Source organism: Podarcis liolepis, assembly GCF_965112155.1.
Source record: "Podarcis liolepis genome assembly, chromosome: 5".
Lineage (NCBI taxonomy): Eukaryota > Metazoa > Chordata > Lepidosauria > Squamata > Lacertidae > Podarcis > Podarcis liolepis.
The window spans coordinates 55,248,631-55,270,385 of NC_139556.1; the positions used below are offsets into that span (position 1 = coordinate 55,248,631).

At 43.8% G+C, this 21,755-nt stretch overlaps 1 protein-coding gene across 1 annotated transcript; it reads right to left on the reverse strand.

The window, feature by feature from the left end:
* Window positions 1-14,533: 14,533 nt before the first annotated feature.
* Window positions 14,534-20,392, reverse strand: ADRA2A (adrenoceptor alpha 2A). The gene has a single exon (XM_083505007.1). It carries the CDS (start codon window positions 19,231-19,233, stop codon window positions 17,872-17,874), a length of 1,362 nt encoding a protein of 453 aa, XP_083361133.1. The 5' UTR covers window positions 19,234-20,392; the 3' UTR covers window positions 14,534-17,871.
* Window positions 20,393-21,755: the final 1,363 nt, after the last annotated feature.

The following is a 21,755-nucleotide window of genomic DNA, read 5'->3' on the forward strand; positions in this document are numbered from 1 at the left end:
TCAACTTTCAAAATCTGAAGTAGGTGGTAAGCTTGCTTATTATAAAGGGGGGAGGTGATCTAAAATGTGTATTATAGAGAGTAGAGATGAGAAACCCTGTGGCCTTCCAGATGTTCCTGGACCCCAACCCTGATCTCCATCCATGTGCTTTTTACCCTTCATGCTTTCCTTATTGTGACAAATATCACTAATTTTATGTTAAAACCTGGCAAAGCCATTGGTTCCAGTTTTCCGTGTCTTTTCTGAACCACCAAGCCATCTGAAATGGGTTGGCATCTCCCTTGTAACCACAAAATGTTCTCTCACACTTTGTACCTGCACCACTATATCCCATTTTCTGTTCCAGCCCCCTGATGGTTATGGTTAAAATGCTCCTAAAAGCATCTCACTTACGTCAAGCATCCTGCATCAGAGTCCATGACAGAGTGGTTTAATACTTGAAACAGCTCTAGAGAAGTCCCTGTGATCATTATATCTGATTTCCTATGTCTACCTAACCTCACCACAAATTTAGCTTATTGTTAAAGCTTGTTGTCACAGAATTAAGAAGTCTAAAGGCTTAACACAGTGGCCTTCTGGCTCCCAGTTATGCCTGAAAGCATAAGGGATTCCAGTGGCATGAATACTAGATGCATCAGAGAATCAGAATGCCTCTAATACCTGCTTTCCCCCTCTTTATCACAAAAATAGTGTGAAAATAGCTTTATGAAGAACTTCCTGTGGTTTTTCTTCATAATCACAACATTTCACTGTTAATGTACAACAGAAATTAATATATCTAAAAGCCTAACACTAAGGCCTGCCAGCTTCCCATGGCCTGGGTGGGGCTTTTCCTTGGTTTTTCTTTTGTCAGTTTATCTCATTGTAGTGAACAGCAGACAATTAATTATGTCAGCTCAGAGCTAGAATAGTTAAGGGCTCATTGTGGAAGGAATGGCACTTAGGATCCTGTAAGTCCTCAGCCACTCCTGATACCAGAGGCACCACCTTCTGTGGAGGGTTGCATGTGATGCCACACAACTTACTGACATCGCACGGAGGGGCCCTCTGAACATTGAGGGGGCCCAGCTCACAAGGTCCTGGTAAAGAATTCCAGCCACATTTTCATTCCTGAGCTTCAGTAATACCGTAAATAACCACAGCTTGAGAAGGAGCCATTGTAATTTTTTCTTGGCATGCTCCCACTTGTAAGGTCTACATTTAGAAGGGTCATTGTATTTGACCTCTCACAAACTTTTGTTTTGAAGCAGGGGTGGTTTTCACTTGACATGAGAGCATCCTATCTGGTAGGACATTTTGTGTTCCTCTGGGTCTAATTCCTTTCCTCTCCCCTCCCTTGTTTTATCAGATTGTGAGCACGCAGACAGGACTCACCTTGTGTTTTAAATCTGTGCATCATTTAGACCTTTGAGATGCTTTGGAAATAACAAATATCTTGACATGCAATGCATACCTTACGTATATTTAACTGAGTGCCCCTCCAAGTGTCCTTTTTACTGCACATTTGATTTGTTCCAGTGATGGTATTGGGGTGGTAATACACAATCCCTCTTTCAGCATTGTTTGGTCCTTCAAAAATTTCAGGATGGGTATAATGCTTCATTTCCAATCAGTGCAACTTGATGCTGAAGTCCTGTAACTTTCTATACCACAAATGTTCCGGTTTATTTTTCACTCCATTTTTGTTGTGCTATAGTGCAGGAGTGCCACTACATAAGGCAAGAAAGCAGTAACATTGGGAAAACATTGCAGAACAACTAATAAAGCAGAATGATGTGTGGACAATAGAAATCCACCATTAATGTGCTCTCATTGCATCAATCACATGTTGCAGAATACACACACACACACACACTAGAGGGTCTCTGAATCAGTGCTGTGGCCAAATTCTGTCCTCTAGTTTCTGAAATAAGAAATTTGCTCACACTTCCTAATCTGAAAAAGGCCCATGGGAGAGATTATCTCACAATGGCTTCCACTAGGGTTTGACTGAAATGGGCTATCAAGTGCCTGAGATCAGTGCATACACTTTATTGTAAAGTGAGGTTCTTTCATCTTAAAAAAATATATTCTGATTTCTTTAAAAATAAAATGACTTTGCTTTAAAAAAGTTAACAATCAACAACTGTCAGGGGCATGGTAGGCAGCCTCCCTGGCTTCCTACACTTACAGAAAACCCCAGCTGAGTACGTCAAGCACCCAGGAAGGCTCAAAATGCAAATCTTCAGAGAGATGATTTGCAGACCGTTAGAAGGACATTCAGAAAGCCCTTCAGGCACCTCAAAATAAGGTAAGCACAAAACTATACCCCACCCATGAAAAGTTCACTGTAATTTTCTCTCTCGTTTCAATGCAATTTCTTTTCCCACTAATTCTTAGAGAATGGTCGAAAATAATGCAGAAGAATTTTTTTGGCACTGAATATGAATATATCCATAATAATGAGGTGTTCCCTTGATCTTTTTGCATTTTAAAGCAGCAAACACTACATATCCCAAAGGACCTTCTGTGTCAAAGGCAAGCTGAGAGTGCAGAGGCTACTACACTAGACTGAATATGATTTCCCAAGGCAGGAACACTTTATCTGTAGCTCTGATCTGAATGTCAACACAAAGATAGGTTGAGGCGATGGAAACCATTGTTCCGACTCAGCCGTGCATTCTTAAAGTGGCCAACTGAGATCAGGAAAGGTATGTGTAATTGCAGTGTCTGATGTCATACCATAGACAACATCAGAAATGCTACACACTAACCATCCCATCCCAAAGCAAATAAAGTAAGGAAGGCAGCAACGAGTCACATGCCCCAGCAGGCAAACCTGATTACCATGCTATTCTATGGCTTCTCTGCACTTGAGGAGAAGCTGAGACTCTCAGCTTGAGAGCATCACTAGGTGCACTTCAGGCCCTCTCCCACCCCAAACTCTGAAGAGCCAATTCCATGTCCTTAGACCAAAATGGGCATCTGCAACATCTCTCATCTCTTTTGTTAGATTCAGGAAACACCACCCTCACACATTCTTCTGCTACACAAAAATAAAATGTGTACACTTTGACCAGAGGTGCTCCTTTAGTTTCCTTATCCTTGCTGTTTTTCTCATCCTGGTTATAAAGGTTTTCAACACATGCTGTTAGAAAAACTGCACTAATATAAATGAGTCTATCTCTGCCACTGGCTCTTGAACTACCCTTTACTGCCATTAATCATACTAGACATGGCTGTTCTCCCTGCCCTCTTTGGACTCCCAGTTCCCCCTCTCTGCATCTACTTTTTCTCTGAGCCTTTTGGGTCAGCCATGAGGAATCCATGGGCCTCCAGCTATTCTTGGACTACAGCTCCCATCATCCCTGACCAATTATTGTGTTGGCTGGGGCTGATGGGAGTTGAAATCCAACAACACCTGGAAGGTTGCAAGCTTCCTATCACTGCTTTCAGTGATTCTGTTTATTTATCTCACATGTCCCAGAGTTTTGTCCTCTTCTTATTAATCTTTAGAACAAATGTGGCAAACCTCAGGCCCAGAGGACAAATGAAGCCCCCAAGGTCTCTCTTTCTGACCTTCAGGACTCTCCCCAGGCCCACCTCCACTTTGCTACACCAGCCAAGATGAAGCAGGTTCTTGCCTTGCCCAAAGCTGCTTTTCTGCTTTGGCAATACTGAAGCCAAAAGCCAAGGGTTGCAGAAAAGAACCACACATTCTATTTCATTACGTTATGGTTGGGGAACCTTTGGCCTTCTGGAAGTAGTTGGACTATGTAGCCTATCATCCCAGACCATTAACCCATGCTAGGTGCAGCTGATGACTGCTGTAGTCCAACATCTGAAGGGCCACAGCTTCCCCAGCCATGCATTACATCTATAGAGAAAGGAGCTGCATGTGATCTGTGCTACATAACTAGAAGCAAACTAACCCAAAAGCCCTGATTTAATTGGTTACCTTGATAAGTTGTCTGGCTGCAACTCTGAACCCATGTTTTCTAGGGTATATATTTCGTCTTTCTGAGTGAGTGGAGGCTATTCCCAAGTCAAGTGTTTTGTAGAATGCCATCTCTATGGGGTTTTCTGTGGTTTGCTGTCCGGTTGAAAAAATAAAAGTTAAGCAGCAATGAAAACAGATGGGCAGTTTTTATTTGTTAAGATACCAAGTGTGAAAGGAGAAAACACATGGAGGACACACATGTCTCTCATCCCTGGACGTAGCTATAAGTTCTGGACAGAGATAAAAAGAGCTAGGAAGCCCTGTTACCTATTCTTTGTCAAAGGGTGAGGAGACAACTTCATTCCTTCAGCGTGTAAATGTAGTTCCCTTCCCTGGCTGATAATTCACATGAAAGTAAATAATTTCAATCTTTTAAGTAAACAGAAAGGCTCTGTTGATAAGGATGGAACATCCCTATTCATGTGAGAGTCCAACTGATTTGTTTGCCTGCTCTAGGCTATGAATCAATGCTGGTCTCTCATGGCTACTGGGGACAGAACTGCAACATTTATAAGAGATCTGGATAATTTTATTAAAGAGGGGAGAATCCTTATCTCCTTTATAAGCAATTGAGCTGTCTGCCAGAAAGCTTGATAGCTCCTATGATGGAAACAGAACACACTTTCTATTATACATGCCTGGGCTGAATAATGAATGCATCAGGAAGCTGCAGACAGTCTTAACAGAGCAACACAGAGGAGAAAACACAATGAGCTTTTTAGGCCATATGAACACAATACAGAAAATGGTAGCTTCCCTGTTAAACTGCTGTAACATTGTGTGTGTGTGTGTGTGTGTGTGTGAGAGAGAGAGAGAGAGAGAGAGAGAGAGAGAGAGAGAGAGTTTTCTTGCTTGTTTACAGGTGTCAACCCTAATAAATGACTAAGCTCAATAAAATCCCAAGTTGCAAGGGCTCTGTCAGCTCCTTTTCTGGGTACACAAGAACCCCAATAATATTGGTGGCTATAAAACCTTTGCTATTTAGCATAACGTTGATCTGGTTCATGCAAGCATTCACTGCCATGTATGGTCAGTAGTGTCCATCATCCCAGGGAGATCAAAGCTTCCTTTTACTTTCCTAATATACATATATAGTACTCTAGGGTGTTGAATTATTTGTGCATAGTTGCTTTTCCTAGGAGACCTATTACATCATGGCTTGCGCCTTCCAAATAATGAAGTCCCAGCTTCCTTTTCTTTAATTTTCCATTTAGGACGTGGGGAAAGAGATTTTAATGCAAGGAGATATCTCACAATGAATGAGTGGCTAAGGTTTATCTGTGCCACACCTCAAAACATTTGCTTTTACCAAGCAGGCATTGTGTATTGATATATACTGCTTGTCTGAGGAAGAGAACAGCCCACACACCCAAACCACAAAAAGCCTCTCAAACCAGACAGCTGACACTTTCAATGAAGTAAAATCTGAGGAAAGCAAATGTTATCAGATCTGGGTCTCTTTGCCTGAAACACAGGTTCAATGCATCAGAGATAACAAGGTTTGTTGGAAATGGATTATTATAGCCTAAGACCACATTCTTGTTTCATAATATCCTTTATGCCTCTTGCTCACTCATCCAAAGTCTGCAGTTAGAGGGTGTGGGGGTGTGCTATAGATAAGGAAATAACATACAGAAATCTTTTTTACAGTTGTCTACTGATTGTGGTTCACAAAACCTTGGCTTAGTAACCAGTTAGGTTTCATCCAAAATTAAAATAGAATTCTGTAGATACAAAGGGGAATATATCAGAAGCTCATCCAGTGAAATGTTTTGCACTACCTGTTCCTCAGCAAAAACCATGAGCCACTTTGTTGAGTGAATGGTTCGGTCGTCATCTATCTTGAACACCTATAAACCTTGCTTCACACATCCCTATGTAGCTTCTGATCCAACATCTCAGATATGAAAATGTGCGATTGTAGCCAGGCTTCAAGCATCAGTATAACAGTGAGGACCTCAGATGGTTCAACCCACTGAGATGATCTGGGATTAATGTGATTGTTAGATTACATAGTCACTGGAGCACTAGAGGGGTATATCATCTTCAGATATCAGACTTGAAAATGTAGTTCCTTTTCTCCTTGTAAATGCAAGCCTTGTATGTTCGCCAAACTCCCCAGAACCTTCCCTCTAAGCAAATAAAGTCCATTACAAAATCTTGTATGTGTGTGTCACACTCTGCTTGGGAGCTACTGAAATCCCCCATTGATTCTCTAATTTGCTGCCCTTCCACTAAGTCTATTAGCAGTGACCATTCATCTGGTAACATTGCTAATCAAACTGCAACTTTACAGCAAAGTGCAAGGGAGCAGAAGAATGGTTTTAGGGAAATTACTACTTTCTCCCTTGAGATACCCTCTCTCTACTATACCCCTTGCAACAAGCAGACTCCAGCTAAGCTATAGCCCTCCAGATGTTACTGGACTACAACTCCCATCATCCCTGACCATGCAGGCTGTGGCTTATGGGAGTTGAGCAAAAGCTGGAGGGCCACAGTTCAGCCACCCTCAACCCAGATTACACACACCATACTTGAGGGCACATTACCTCTGGTGCAAAATCAGTATGGTGTGAAGCAGGGATGTGCACTGATCGCAAGACTTGGTTAGGATCCTGATTTGGAGCTTTGTAAAACTACAACATTCCAAAGTGTGTCATGATCTGGCCAGTTTAACTCAGATTAGACTGTTTCATTTCCCCATCTCCTTAACATTTTCTCCCTTTTGACAGAAGTGGATTAAGTTAGCAGGCACTATGGTCGATGAAGCCTGACAAATTACAGGCAAGAGGTCTATGGGCTTTTGTGCTGGATATCTCTAAAATGCTATTTCTTTTCTCAAAAAAGAATGATCTGTTTTTAATATTTTGGCAAGAGTTAGATAGAATTTGCAGGCTAAGTCCCCACTCCTGAAGGCATGAATCCTACCAAATTTCAGAAGGATATCTGCAGAGTTTTCCTGCAAAAGCAACTAATATAGAAATCGCAAGAGGGGTGAGTTCTCTTGTGCTCAAGTCTTTCTTGAGGATTTCCTACAGGTATATGACAGGCTGCTGTAGGAACAAAATGCTGGACTAGATGGGCCTTTGGGCGGATCCAGCAGGCGTCTTCTTAGGTTTAAGAAATCTGTCAGATTGCAGGCAAATAGATGCAGGGGCTTTGTGTTAGGTTCCTTTCAAGTTGAGGGAGGGAGGAATTGTGTTCCCTCTGTGATTACAGTACTGTACTTACAAGTACCCCTTCATGGATCACTGCCTTGCCGTGGCGAAGGGGCTTGAATAACTCAGAGAAGCTATGAGCTATGCCATGCAGGGCCACCCAAGATGGACAGGTCATAGTGGAGAGTTTTGACCAAACGTGATCCACCTGGAGGAGGAACCGGCAAGCCACTCCAGTATCCCTGCCAAGAAAACTCCATGGACAAAGACAACTTCGAAGCTACAAACATGAGTCTGACCAAACTGCCAGAGGCAGTGGAAGACAGGAGTGCCTGGCGTGCTCTGGTCCATGGGGTCACGAAGAGTCGGACACAACTAAACGACTAAACAACAACACTTACAAGTAGGGATGGGCAAATCTGTCACTCTTGGGTTCTCTCAGTTCCTCATTTTTTCAGTATTGAATTCTGTTCTTCATATTTCTGCAGCAATTTGCATTTAATAGAAAATCCTTCTGAAAATTCTTCATCATGTTAGTTTGAATGTCTCCTAATAAACATATTTTTATATGCAGTTTTAGTTTTTATTTTTATACACATTTTGGCAAGCATTTCCCCCTAATAATCCATGCCCTTTGAGCAATTTCAATCCTCCTTGGGGTGGGTTTTCCTTTTTTTTTCCCAGTTAGGTCCCCCTTGGATATTTTTTATGGTGCTTCTGCAAACATCAGGGTTTCCCCAAGCTTTCTGATTTCCCCATCTTTTATGTAGATGGTGCTGTTTGGGTTACATAAGGAGCTACACTCAATGAATTCACTATTAGTATATAGAATAGGGACTAAAGGTGAAATGGGCAGATTCATCCATTTTAGTTCTCTGGGTTTTTCATTTTCCCAATCTTAAATTCTGTTCACATTTCTGCAACAATTTTCAATTTTAAAAAATCGTCATAGAAATTCGGTACTATTTTAGTGCAAATTTCTCCTAATAAACATATTTTTGCAGGTAGCTTTGACTATTATACACATTTTGCAAACAATTGACCCTGATATAAAGTATTTTGTAGTATATTTTTCCCTAATATAAGCATTTATATGCACACTTTACCTTTTTGTATGCATTGCTTGTTCACTTCACTTTTGGTACACATTGCTCGGCTGGAGAACCGCGTTGCAAACTTCAGATACATGCAAATTTCAAATGATGTCTGTGTTTCAGTTTGCATTTTGTTTTGGAAAGGCTTATTTAGGTAGGTTCACCTTTACATATGAACTGAATCAAATTTGTCCCCCAACTGCACTTACAAGCTTGAACTGACAGTCAAAATACAGTTCTCTTTTCACCCTTTCTTTCCCTAAACTCAGACCTTCATTTCACTCTTGCAAAGCTGTTCCCTTCTCCTAAAGCACTGAGCCTAGAGAGCACTGGTAACAGCATTCCCTCTGATCACAAACTAGACCTGTCAATCTCAAAAGAAGCCCTCCCTCGGTCCCTCTCCTGATCCTGGCATCTTCTTTAAGCTAGAGATATGTTTAAATTTTACAAAGCTTCTCCCTCTTTCCCCTCCTGTCACCCCCTGAAATCAAGCTCAGAGACACACTTTTGTTTGCTACAGACAGTTGCCTGCAGTGGAGCTCTGATGTCTGGATTGCCGCAAAGTACTACACGGGTCCTGCTTTCGCTTGTGCCCACCTTCTATAGATCCTGCTTGACCTTACAGTAGCCCAAAAAAACCTTCCAGGTACCCCACCTCATCTCTATTCAGAATCATCTGAATCCAGTGAACACCCCTAGATTGAAGAACTAGGAACCAGAAGAGCTAAAACAGTGTGTACAACCTTTCAGAGGAGAAACATCAGAATGGTCCCTGTGTGCTTTCCAAGAATGTAAAAGCAGCCCTGTTGTTGGATCAGATCAAGAATCTATAGTCAAGCAGTTCAGACAGATGCTTTCAGGGAGCCCACAATCAGGACATGAAAAGCCCACCCTAAGTGTACTGTTATAGATTGAGGGGGGACCCCTAAATCCCAGAAATTAACCTGTTTGAAGGGCAGGTTGCAGGCCAGGGCCTCACCTAGTATAGAGGCATTAACATGACAAAAGGTGTTGATGGCCCATCTGAGTGGAATTTTTGGATATGGCAGACAGAGGTTGCCGTGGTGATGGGGTGTATGCTTGAGGTGTCAGGAAAAGAGAGTCTTTAGAGCAAGGTGTACTGGGAAGAAGAAGCGGAGGAAAGAGAGAGTCATCTCGGGCAGGCTGGCTGAAGGCCAGAGATTTCTTGCGCTCCAGTGCTGCACGGTTGTGGGGAACCAGCCTCTCTTGAAACAACCATGCTTTAAGATCTAGACTCCCTCCATGCAAACTGAAGGTGTAAATAGGTGAGTAAATCCTATTTCTTAAAGCTACAACAGTCTCTGCCACGTCCTCAATTCTGCAAAGGAGCGCAAACCCTGGGTGAGCCCCTGGAATCTTACTACCGCTCAGCAGAGTGGGGTTAGTGCCTAACTTCTGTATCAGTACATTCCCAGGACCTGGTACTGAGAGCCCACTGCTTTTGGATGGAGGTGCCACTGACAAGCCTACTGTCTGTGAATTTGTCAACTCTCCCCTTAGACCCACCTCAGCAACTGACTCCTTCATGCTTCCTACATTTACAAAGCTTTCTCAGAAACACAGAGATCAGCATTTGTACCACCACCCAATGAAACTGTTTCTCTGGTAGCCCAGATTGCTGTAAGAAAATTATTCCACTCTGTGCTTAGTTTTGGAAGCACAGTTATACATACAGGTCTCACTGCAACCAGCACGTTCTATTCAGGCAACCTCCAGATGTTAGCTGCAGTTCAGTCCTTGACAATAAAACAAAGGTTTGAAATCAGTTTGTTCCTCCTCTGATAAAAGTCATGCTCTTTGGCTGTTCTAAATGATTAACGTAGAGGTTATATGACTGTTGGTTTTCACTCTCCACAGAAACATTCCCCATGGTATTGTGAGCATATGCGATAAATAATTCTGCCCAAGGCAGTTCTAGGTTTATTTGCAAAATATGTGCATGACTTCAATGTATTATTGAAAACTTCAATACAAAATAAAAGTGGAGTTAAAAGGGAAGAAACCCAAAGGATGCTATCCAATTTACTTAATGAATTAATTTAAATGTAGGAATGAAAATGCTGAGTCCTTGTGCAATTTTAGAAGTGCTTCAAGTTGAGTAATTGATCTTAATTCCTGGAAAAGGTTATTTTAGCACATACAAAGAACAATCAAGTGCAGTAGAATTTCCTGCTGAAAAACAACAAAGAAGATTATTGTGGTACATTAAAGATTAACAAATTCATTATAGCTTCTGATGAAGTGAACTGTAGCCCATGAAAGTCTGATATGGTTCAATTCTAGTGGACATTTTAAAGGAATGAACAATTTAGAGAAATCAGAGACCCCTACCCCATGGTTTCTATGGATCAATTCATATTAATTGTACTCCAGAAGCAGAACAAAAATGTTTTATTAAGCTTTCCTATTGGATGCCAAGTAGGCCAAACTTCCACTAATCATGCAGTTCCCCTGGTAATCAGTTTCATGCCCAGTAAGCAATTCTGTGACAATGACTGGAGCTACACAGCATAAAATGCTTAATGTTAGTTGTCAATATCCATCAGAAATTACATCCATTTCGGCGGAGAATGTCAAAAGTTATTAAGGCATTTTGGCTGAGAAATGTATTCTGTCACAGAAGTTCACTGCCAGCCAGTTCAAACTCTGCCCTCAACTTTGGCGGCAATTGCCCTATTTCTCCAGTAGACTTTGGGGGTTACTGAACACCCACTTTTCTTCTGTAAGCATGATGGACTATCTGTTTATTGCCCCTGAACTGAAGCCAACAGTTTGCATGTTGCAGTGATATGAACAATGCCATCTTCTGCTACAGGATAATGATAGGAGCTTGGCAGGGCCAGCCCAAGACATTTTGCCACTTGAGGCAGATCCCAAAATGGTGCCTCCCTCCCTGCCATGGAAGAAGGTGTAAGTGAAGCTCTACATCAGGAAAAGCTGGGGGAAGAAAAATCAACATTGGGATCTGCTGCCCCTGGGGATCTTGCCGCCTGAGGCAGTCGCCTCACCTGGTCTCATGGGTGGGTTGAATCTGAACATTGATTCACAGGAGGCTCAGGAAGCATGGGTGTCTCCTGCTTTTGTTTCCTACATTTCGGTCTTATCCATGAGAGGATTTATCCAGCATCGTCTCTTACTTTGGCAATCTTCACAGAATTCTAGCCCAATAGTTGCCATTAATTTGATTTGAATTAGTCTTATAATGAAATGATTTTAGAATGTTGTATTATTTTATTGTTGTTAGCCACCCTGAGCCCGGCTTTGGCTGGGGGGGGGGCAGGATATAAATAAAAATTTATTATTATTATTACTTGGTAGACATGCAAACTCCCTCTACAGCTGGACTGGAGAACCAGATGCAGCCCTCCAGTCCATGCTGTCTAGTTCATTGGATTCTCTTCTTAGTGACCCTGCTCCCTGGACTGGCTTCCTGTTGCACTTCAGATCAACTTCAGGCTGGTAATCATTACTTTGAAAGCTCTTGACCTTTGAGTATTGCCGTTTCCTCACCATCCCTCACTTGCTACTTCTGCTAAATCCAAGTTCATCTATCTATGCTCAACTTGTCTTCCTCTTTTTTCATTGCATTCTCAAGCCTTCCAGTTTCTGTCTCTCAGTATGTATCCAAGCACTCAAAACCTACTTCTTTAGCAAAAAATTGCCTCCACCATCCTAACCACACCATGCTGCCTTCTCCTTAGCATTTGATTTAGTGTTTCCATTTGGAAAAAGAATAATTAGTGTGTGGCTACACCATATTGTGGCAATAAATGTGGACCGTAACCCTCACTGCCCCAAGATGTGAAGACTTTCACCAGCACCAACAGTTGTAACCAGTTGATGCTACCCAAGTCTAGCAGTAGTGTTCAGATTCCACACTCGGTGGGGGACGAGCCATTCTAAGCTGCCAAAAGGCAGAAAATCAGCCCAGTTAAGGCTATATTATGTACCAGCCCTCCCATCATGAGAGAGCAGATGAGTGGTGACTGAGGGGAAAGGGCTGTTCAGTGATGGCATCCTATTTCTGGAATGCACTCCCTAGAATTGCTTTCCTGGTGCCTTCATTGTTGAGTTACAGACTTTCAGTTGAGTGTTTTGTATGTGCCTGCATCATGCTGTTTCACACTGTTTCATAGAGGTTTGGTGCTTGAGCCTCTTTTTCATGTTGTAGATTTGTATCGATATGCTTACAATTTTACATTTTGGCAGTCACTTTGAAAGCTTCAGATTAAATCATTACACCAATTACAAAGAGCAGTTATAGTTTGTCCTCATGTTGCTGGATTCCAGAATATACCATTACAAATAAGGGAAGTGTCCCATGAAGTCTCTGAGAGCTTCCATTCTGCAGATAGTCTTCATTCAGGCACTGAAAGTATGAGGCATGTTAAAAGACACATGGAACAAGTTGTTTGTGCAAGCTCTCACTCAACAGTGCCTGAAGTGAAAACAGCAAACATATTCTGAGTGAAAAAAATCAGGGAAGTCTCGGAGAAATGTTTGATTAACTTGTCACTTGAGATATCCCTGAGATCTGTTATCTCTGATAGTCTATTCATGTTTATTGTAGGTGTAGTCAAATAGCAACCAGGATTTCCTTATCATCCACTTACACTTTGATTTTTGTGTTTGTGTTACCAAGGGAAAGACAATTTCTGTATATGCTTCATCCACTTATGTGCTATATTTTCACTGATTCTTGAAACTCAAACAGCCAAACCAAGTTCAGCTCAGAAAATATTGAAGAACAGCAACAAAAATTATGTAGCATGAGGCAAGCGGTTGGGTGGAGAGGAATCCTAGAGGAACAATAACGGGGATACTTCTGCCAAGACACTGCAATAAAGAAATAATCAGCAAGAGATGAAGAGATGAATGAACAGGAAAAACAATAGGTTACCTTTCTAACTCATCCTTCATCCTTTTTCATCTGGTTAGTGGAAAATCTTAGCCAGAATCTAACATATTTAGAATTCCCTTTTGAACCCATATGCAGTGATACAGACTATGTATTTTGTACCTATACATTGTGGTACCACACTTAATATAGACTCTGGACCTAATGGCCTTGAAGCAGACTCCAGATTTTATCAGTCTCAAAGTAGACCCCATTGAAACAAATGGACGTAAGTTAGTCATGTTCAATAACTTCAATGGGTCTCTGAGTTGAACTAGCATTGGATAATGAGTGAATTGGCCCTTCATCACCACCGGTTGTGGTTATCTGTTCAGCTTCTTGGATTAGGAAGTTGTGTACTATAAATAATGTGCAATGCAATTTGGACATGGGAGAGACAGAGAAAGAGAGACCTATAGATAGATATAGAAATAGATATTACACACAGAAACACAATAATGAACTATACATTCATTATAGCTATAGAATAATCAAACAGCACTTCACACATGCTTCCTCTGGGTCCCTTTTGAAATTTGGTTAATCACTAAAATACTGTGTGTGTGTGTGTGTGTGTGTGTGTGTGTGTGTGTGTGTGTGTGTGTTACTGTGATAATCAATACAGAGATTTTATTTATGTAACAAAATGTTTCAGCTTCTGATCTTTTTTTTAATCAGAGAAGCTGACAAAGGCAGAAGCCCAAATCTTTTGCCACATTAATAAAATTCCTGTTCCATTAATCACAGTAATATCTATTGCAGGGGAAATCCCCAGGAATCAACTATAAAAACCAAATTGCTGCCTTTGCCCCATTCATGGCTTTGTTATCTATTTCTGAGCAGGTGCAATCTTTTCTGGCTTGCTCTAGCATGAGCCCCCGTCTCCCAGCATTGTGAGAATGTGCCTTTCCCCACCAGGTGCCTGGTAGAATTCAGTTTCTACTTTTTTTCCTACTCTTAATAGCTTCTTCTTGCACTTGTAACCTAGTTAGTCAACAGTCTGTCAGCGGCTTGTAAATACTACATGGACACAATATTTCACTTGAGAGACAGAGAGAAGGGAGGTGGAAAACACGGCCAGCTTAAACAGGCAAAGGATAAATTGCCCACACAGTAAGCCCTAATCCTTGTTCTTTAAGAGGTACATGAATGGGTTTGCTGTGCCAGCAAAGAAGAAAGCAAAATAATATCAAAGGCTTGTTTGTCAGTCTGTCGGTGCACAATGAAGCAGACCATTGTTCACATTAACATGAGGCATAACAATGACTTATGCAAACTACAAGAGGCGACTTCAGCAGGTGCTTTAAAAGGTCAGTTTCCCATTTCCATGTAAGTTCATAAAACCTGGAAATGGCTGAAAATACAGACAAGTTGAGATGTAACATGCTTTTTAATGTGTAAACTTTTTATTCTTATTTTTTGTAAATAAAAAAAAACATTATGGCCATATCTGTTTACAGGTATCATTCTCTTAAAAAGCAAAAAAAAAAAAGGCATTGATGAGGTGGTTGTACCAGGTGCAATTAAAGTTTCAAAAACACATTCCAGAAAAATCAATATTATCCTCAATGTAAAATATTATCCATTTGTTTCATGAATGCATACGTTAACTTAATATTGAAATCCTAAAAAATAGGCAATTCTTTAAAAAGGAATCCTCTGGCAACGGTCAGTTAACTTCTTACTTATGCTACTTCAGACTGGCTGTCTGAAAAACTGTGATTTATTCTGCCTTAAAAACTATCAGCCTGAAAGAAGAGTCCCATGAGTGCTTTATCACACATCTGGACATGGCTCTGGCCCTGTAAATGCCAATGGTAGGAGAACATCTGTATGTGCAAACCAATGGGTATGCATGATTCCTTCGCCCACTGAATAACAGCAGAGCAGCTTTGATGGGCAGGGAAGCTCCACATTTGAACGAGAGCTCCATACATAAACTAAAGCTATACCGCACTCATAAGAAATCAGTTTCCAGGCCTGTGTGCACAGGCTGGAGACAACTTTGGTGTTCCAGCTAAATAAGCCTTAACCACTTCTAACTTCTTCTGGATTTGTGCCTTGTGGTGTTGTGCCTGCTCTGATATCCTAAAGAAGCACAGAACCATAGAGTTGGGAAGGATTCCCTGAGGGTCAGCCCCCTGCAATTGCAGGAATCACAGCTAAAGAATCCCTGACAGATGCCATCCAAACTCAAGAATCCCTGACGCCATCCAAACTCTGTTTAAAAGCTTTCAATGAAGGAGAGTCCACCACCTTCCGAGTGATGGACACCAGACACCAGACTGTGCTTTCCATTCGAAGGACCATTGAACTCCTTGCCAGCCAGAATCTGCCAGAGACTAATACCCCAGCTCAGAAGTGGCCAGTCTGCCCTGAGCACTCCTATGAAACCTTGAGAGAAGAGGCCCCATAATGTGTCCCAAATGAGGTACCTTATTCAACTAGCACAGGACATCATTGGACAGAGCCACAATGCAGGCAGTTTGCCTAAAACAGAAATAAAACTCCTCCGTATCAAATCCTCTTCTTTCTCTAGCAAATAGGGAATAATTAAGATTCAGGCGTTTCATATTTTAGTAGCTGCAATGAGCGGGGGAAATCACAAAGGTTTCTTTCTGCAAGGAGTATTATCACACCGTTAAAAGAAAAAAAGGAAGGGAAATACATATACCAGTCCAAAACCCCTGGTTCATTTCTAAGCATTTTCTCCCTGCGTTGCTAAAATGAGTCATCTTTGCAACAGGTTTGCAATGCCATTGTTAAGACTGCCGTTTTGTGGCACTGTGCTGGCATAGCCAATGGCATGTCCCGCTGTGTAAACACATGTGTGCACCTGCGGACGTTAGAAATACACCACAACTTTGTATATGCCAGTATGCAGTTCTACAGAAGGGTCATCATCTCCTCTCCCTAGAAAATTGCTTTGTTTTAAAAGGAAGTTCTGCATTTGAAATGTCAGCTGTAGCAGGCTCTCCAGCGAGAAAACCATTTCAAAGCTGGCCACGAGTAACACTTTCAGTGTTCAGTGGCTACCTCTGCTTCCCTTCCTCTGGTTGTAGCATCACATCTGACAGCTGTTTTGTTTCACTGAATAGAGCTGTCACATTCAAAGCTAAGAGGCAGCGCTCAGACTTGCTGCCTGTTACTACAGTCAGAAGAGGACTGGTCTGAAAGGAGGGGCATCAGTTGTGTTCTGTAGAATGGAGACATTTTTTAATTAAAAAGGGCCAATTCAACTAAGAAATTTGCCTTCAAGGAAGAACTCAGGTAACCTTAGCATTGTGAATATATGTCTGTTTTTAACCACCATCACCAGCCAGAAACTATCATGACCAGTTTTTATTTAAATGAATACTCTTTTTATAATGTTTAAATGATGTCCCCAATTGCTTTCCCATCCTACACCCTTTTAATCATATTCAGGATGTTTGTCTTATTGGACAAGGAATTTATTTGCCATCAGCTGGGACAGTGGGGGGTGTGGAACACAATTATTGACTCTTTTCCTCCCTGTGCTGCTATGAATGTTTTTTTACATATGGTGTAGAATAACACCAATAATTTGCTTTTTCTCTAGGACAAATCAAAGAAAATGTTTATAAACCAAACCTGAAATTAGAGAAAAAAATGAAAGCTGACATGCTTACGGTTACTCCAAAATAATAATAATAATTAAAAAATTCCATACCCACACTGAAGTGTCCTTGTGCATGAAAGAAGGTTTTCTTGTGCAGACACCTTGCACAAATGAAAATGTAATCAATGCAAATCAGGTAACACTGTAAAGTAAAACAAAAAGGCTGCATCTATCATTTTATCTATTTACAGTCACAGGTAGGGGAAATAAGTTAGCATTGAACACAGTGGAGTAACTTCAAGGGAAGAGCACCTTATCTTAACCCTTTAAGAACCCAGTTGCTCTTCAGCATCACAAATCTAAAAGGAGCTCATCCTTTTGAGAGGTACTATGCTTCTCAGTTGTGAAACTTTTAATGCTTGTTTCTTTCAGCTGATGGGAAAAGAGGAAATAAAGCTTTTTAACAATACTGCATAAACAAAAAACATAAACATTGGTTTTTTTAAAAAAAAAATACATATAGGGTATATAATAAAACACTGGCCATGGTCAAGTTTATGCTATCAGTTTACAAAGCCAAAACCACATTGGAAATCTTAGCATTTAATACTGTCATTTTTAAGATGGATGAGATGGCTCTGAAGGTTCATTCTGATGTGTCCTTGTTTATTTTCCCCCCACCCCACATATATTTCAAGTTCTCAAGAAATATTTAAAGTGGTTTCAAAGCTGTTTTCTCCTACAAAAGTTAAAGATGTACAGATCTCAAAGATGCAATACTGTAGTTTTGCAAGGACGTCAGTGACATATCGTCCAAAGGGCAAAAATAGAAAGAAAGTGCTTCTGAAATATATGACTTATATTTTCATCTTTGTTGCTTCCCTGGCTTACACACTCCAATCAGTTAATTTCAGTTTGCCATAAGCTCAGCTTGTAAGTGTATAGAAACAATACCTACAAACAGGTCTCTAGAGCCATCACTGGGCAGAAACATCTCCACCTGGGCCAAGGCCAAAGTCTCCTGAAGTCTTTGAGAAGTCAAAGGCCAGTCACTGGATAAGACACCACCCACTTCCAAAGCCCAGCCAAAGCTGAGCCTCTCTTCCGTAAACAAGTCTTGTAAACAAACTTGAGTCCATCCCTCACACAATCCTTTTCCGGTCTATCCTGCAGAGAATCTTTTTAAAGGATCTCCTGAAGTCATGGTTGAAGATGGTGTAGATGACAGGGTTGAGGGAACTGTTACAATAACCAAACCAGAAGAAGAACTTGAAGAGTGTATCGGGCACGGGGCAGCTCTTACAAACAGCAGTCAATGTGTAGGTGAAGAAGAAAGGGAACCAGCAGACCACAAAAACCCCAATCACAACTGCCAGCACAAAAGTGAAGCGTTTCTCTCGGTTCTGCCTGCCTCTCCACCGGGAAGCTTTCGCATCTCTTTCCTCCTCCACTCTGTTTTGCAGTGCGTCCCCAGGCTTAATCTGGCTTAGCTTGGTCTTCCCCTTGCCCCTTTGCGGCCTCTCTTGCTTCCTGGTCTGATGGCTCTCATTGTGTTCTGATGAAGAGGTGTCATCCAGGTCTATACCATTGACTTCTTCCCTCTCCTGGCTTCCTCCTGCCACGGCTGCCTTCTCCCCATTGAGCTTGGTCATTGCGGGCATGTCATCCTTATCTGCCAGACCATTCTGCCTCCTCTCTGCGGCCTCCGCTCTCTTGCCAGGAGGCACCCGAGTCCTCCTCTTGGCAATCTGGTAGATGCGCATGTAGACCAGGATCATGATAAGGCAGGGAGCAAAGAAGGAGCCAGTGCAGGAAGAGATGATGTACCACGTCTCTTTGTTGATGCTGCAACTGGGTTCCTTGCTCTCCGAATTCAGCTTCGCTTGCTGACTGTCAGGGTCGCCCTGTTTCATGATGGAGATGAGGGGTGGGAAGGAGATGACCGCAGAGATGATCCAGACAAGGAAAATGATGCTCTTGATGCGGCGCGGCGTGCGCTTGAGGTTGTACTCAATGGCTTGGGTGATGGACCAGTAGCGGTCGAGGCTGATGGCACAGAGATGCACGATGGAAGAGGTGCAGAAGAGCACGTCCAAGGCCAGGTAGATCTCGCACCACACTTTGCCAAAATACCAGTGGCCCATCACCTCGTTGGCCAGAGAGAAGGGAATGACCAGGGTGGCCACCAGGATATCGGCCGAGGCTAAGGAGACCAGGAAGAGGTTCTGAGGGGCCTTGAGCGCTCGGCTGGTGAAGATGGCAATGATGACCAAGACATTGCCAAAGATGGTGACGAGCATGAGCAGCGTGGCGAGGGTGATGAGGGCCAAGGTGGTGTACATGGGGTAAGGGAGGCCCCCTTTCTGCCCACCGTCGCTCCCATTCAGGCTCCCGTTGCCATCCATGTGCTGGGAGTAGCTGCTTTCCTCCAGCAGCGGGTGGTGCAGGTGTGCCAGGGAAGAGATTCCCCCCCTCTCGGTGAACGGGCTCCCCAGGTTAAACATCAACCCGAGATCGGTAGGCTGTTGGAGGATGTGACCCTAACACACACCCTGCGAGGAAGGGGAGCTCTGGGTGCCCGGTGGATCAAGCAAGTCCGGTCTGGGGAAGTCAGAAAGAGCAGCCTTAATCCAGTCAGCAGGAACAACCGCTGCCTTCAGCTTTCAGTCCCCGCTGACGATAACCGACGAGAGGAGGAGCAGCAGCAACAGCGATCTCCACTGGGGAGGGAACCAGCTCCGATTCTGCCGTCTCCGGGTCTCCCTTCGGCCAGGGAAGCGCGCGGCTCGCCTCTGCCCTCCCAGCCCTCGCTAGCTCATCTCCGGGCGGATAGACGGGACGAAGTCGACCCTGTCTTCCGCCTCTCCCGCAAAGTCGCCAATAAGTCCAGCTTGGAAGGGAGGGGCTCCTCAGGAAGCCATTCAGAAGCCGCCGGGGCTGGGAGACGACGAAAGTCCCGCTTACCTTCGCCGGGAGGGTCCCGGAGAGTTGAAAGGGCAGCGAGGCAGGTAGGACGTCCCCACCCGCGAGGGGCGGCTTCTGCTCCCAGTCGCCGGCGGAGCAGATCCCAGACGGCAGCGAGAAACGCCGCGCGGCTCGCTGATGCCAGTCGCGGGGCGCGAGGGAGGCGGAGGAGGAGGAGGCGGCGGCGGCGGCGCAGGGGGCGCGCCCGGCAGACTCTCGTCGGTGGCGGAGCCAGCGCCGTCCGCAGCCAGTGGCGCCCGCTCGAGCACTGCCTTCCCCGCTCCCGGCTCGCTTTATAGCCCGGGCTCGGTCCGGTGGTACCGAGCAGCAGCGTCAGTGCCACGTGGGGACGGCCCCCTGCGCGCTTCTCCGCCTCTGCCTCGCAAGAGCGCCGCGCTCCTCGCTCGCTCCCCAGGCGGAGAAGGGAGAGCAGGAAACTCCGACGGGCCACTGGCAAGACGCGCGCCCTCGTCCACCTGCGCCCTTCTGAGGGCGCTCCCGCGGAGCCCAGCAACTTCCCACGGTGCTGGCTGGACGCGAGCGAGCGAGCGAGCGAGCGCCCCACCCGCACGGCTACAGAGATTTCTTGCTCTCTCGCACACTTTCGAGCCACGCACACACCCAAAACAGAGCTATCTGTCATCTATCTTTCTCTCTGTCTCTCTCACACACATGCACCTGACAGCTATGGATATCCTCTCTCCACTGTGCATAGCATTCACCGGGGTACAATGCCGCCGTCTCTCTCTCTCTCTCTCTCTCTCTCTCTCTCTCTCATATGTTCGTCTCCCTCATCCAGGGAAAGTTAGGCAAAACCAACAAGTGGTATGTTGCTTGCACTAGCTCTTGAGGAACTGGCGTGGGGTAAACAACATTTAGAGGTCACCATGATAGCTATTCCTTGCCTTACAGTGTCCACATTCTCCACTCAGACATACACACAAAGGACAGTGCTAAAATAAATCTATGCACATGCATACGCACGCGTGCACACACACACATCAAGGCCCAATGCAGGAAAATGTAAGCATTTTTGTAAAGTCACATTGATTTCAATGGGAAAATTTAGCACTGACTCGTGGTTTTTCACTAGGAAAAACCGTGTAAGTTCTTAATTCTCCCACTGGCACGCGCCTTTAAAAGCATGCTTAGCTTGGGTTGCATCAGGCCCTGTGTTCTCAAAACTAGCCTACCTTCCTGGTTCATGACTGAACATCCCTGTTTCTCTAGAAAAACCTAGTAATCCCTTCATAATCAAGGCCCACCCACACCATATATTTCAAGCATATCCAATGCACACTTATAGTGCATTACTGTCTCCAGAGGTTCCTGGGAACTATAGTTACGGATGCTGGGAACAGTAATTGTGTGAGGTGGAAACTGCTGTTCCCAAGGATTCTTGGAGGAAAGTCTTGTGCTATAAATGTTCATTGGATGTGCTTTAAATACGTGGTGCAGATCCAAAGCTTCAGTGCCCACTTATTCTCAAGTATGACTTGAAGAGATGAGACTATTTCCAAGTAAGCAGCCATCGCAGCCTTAGTGTGTCCTGTTGAATTCTACACGACTTTCCTCTGTGTAGACATGTATAGGACTGCACTCCCACACTTCCTGTTGCCTCCACCCCAACATCCCATCTCACCTTTCACAGCAGACTGAGCTTGGGGCACCCCATTTAAGCCTCTGGTATATACGCAAGTCAGTTTGTAGGCACAGAAAATTGTACGCGTGGGTTAGTGAATAGTCTGCTGTAATGGTTCTAGGGATTGCTCGTGCGTAAGCACCTGGCTGGGTTGCCTGAGTGAACCTTTTCTGTCCGGACAGCCACTCTCCCGTGCCTGTCTCAATCGCTGGCAGAATCCATCAGTGGGCGTTTCTTAAACTTCTTCCAGCAAAGAAGCTCTTTGACGCCTAGTCTCCTCCTACTCTCTCTGCGCGAAAGCCTTCTGCGCAAGGAGGGCGTAGGCAGCGGAGGACCTCTACTCTCCCCTCTGGTCCCCGGCAAGGAGTCATGGGACCGCCTCGACGCTTCCCCCATCTGCCCCCCTTCTCCACTGGTGCT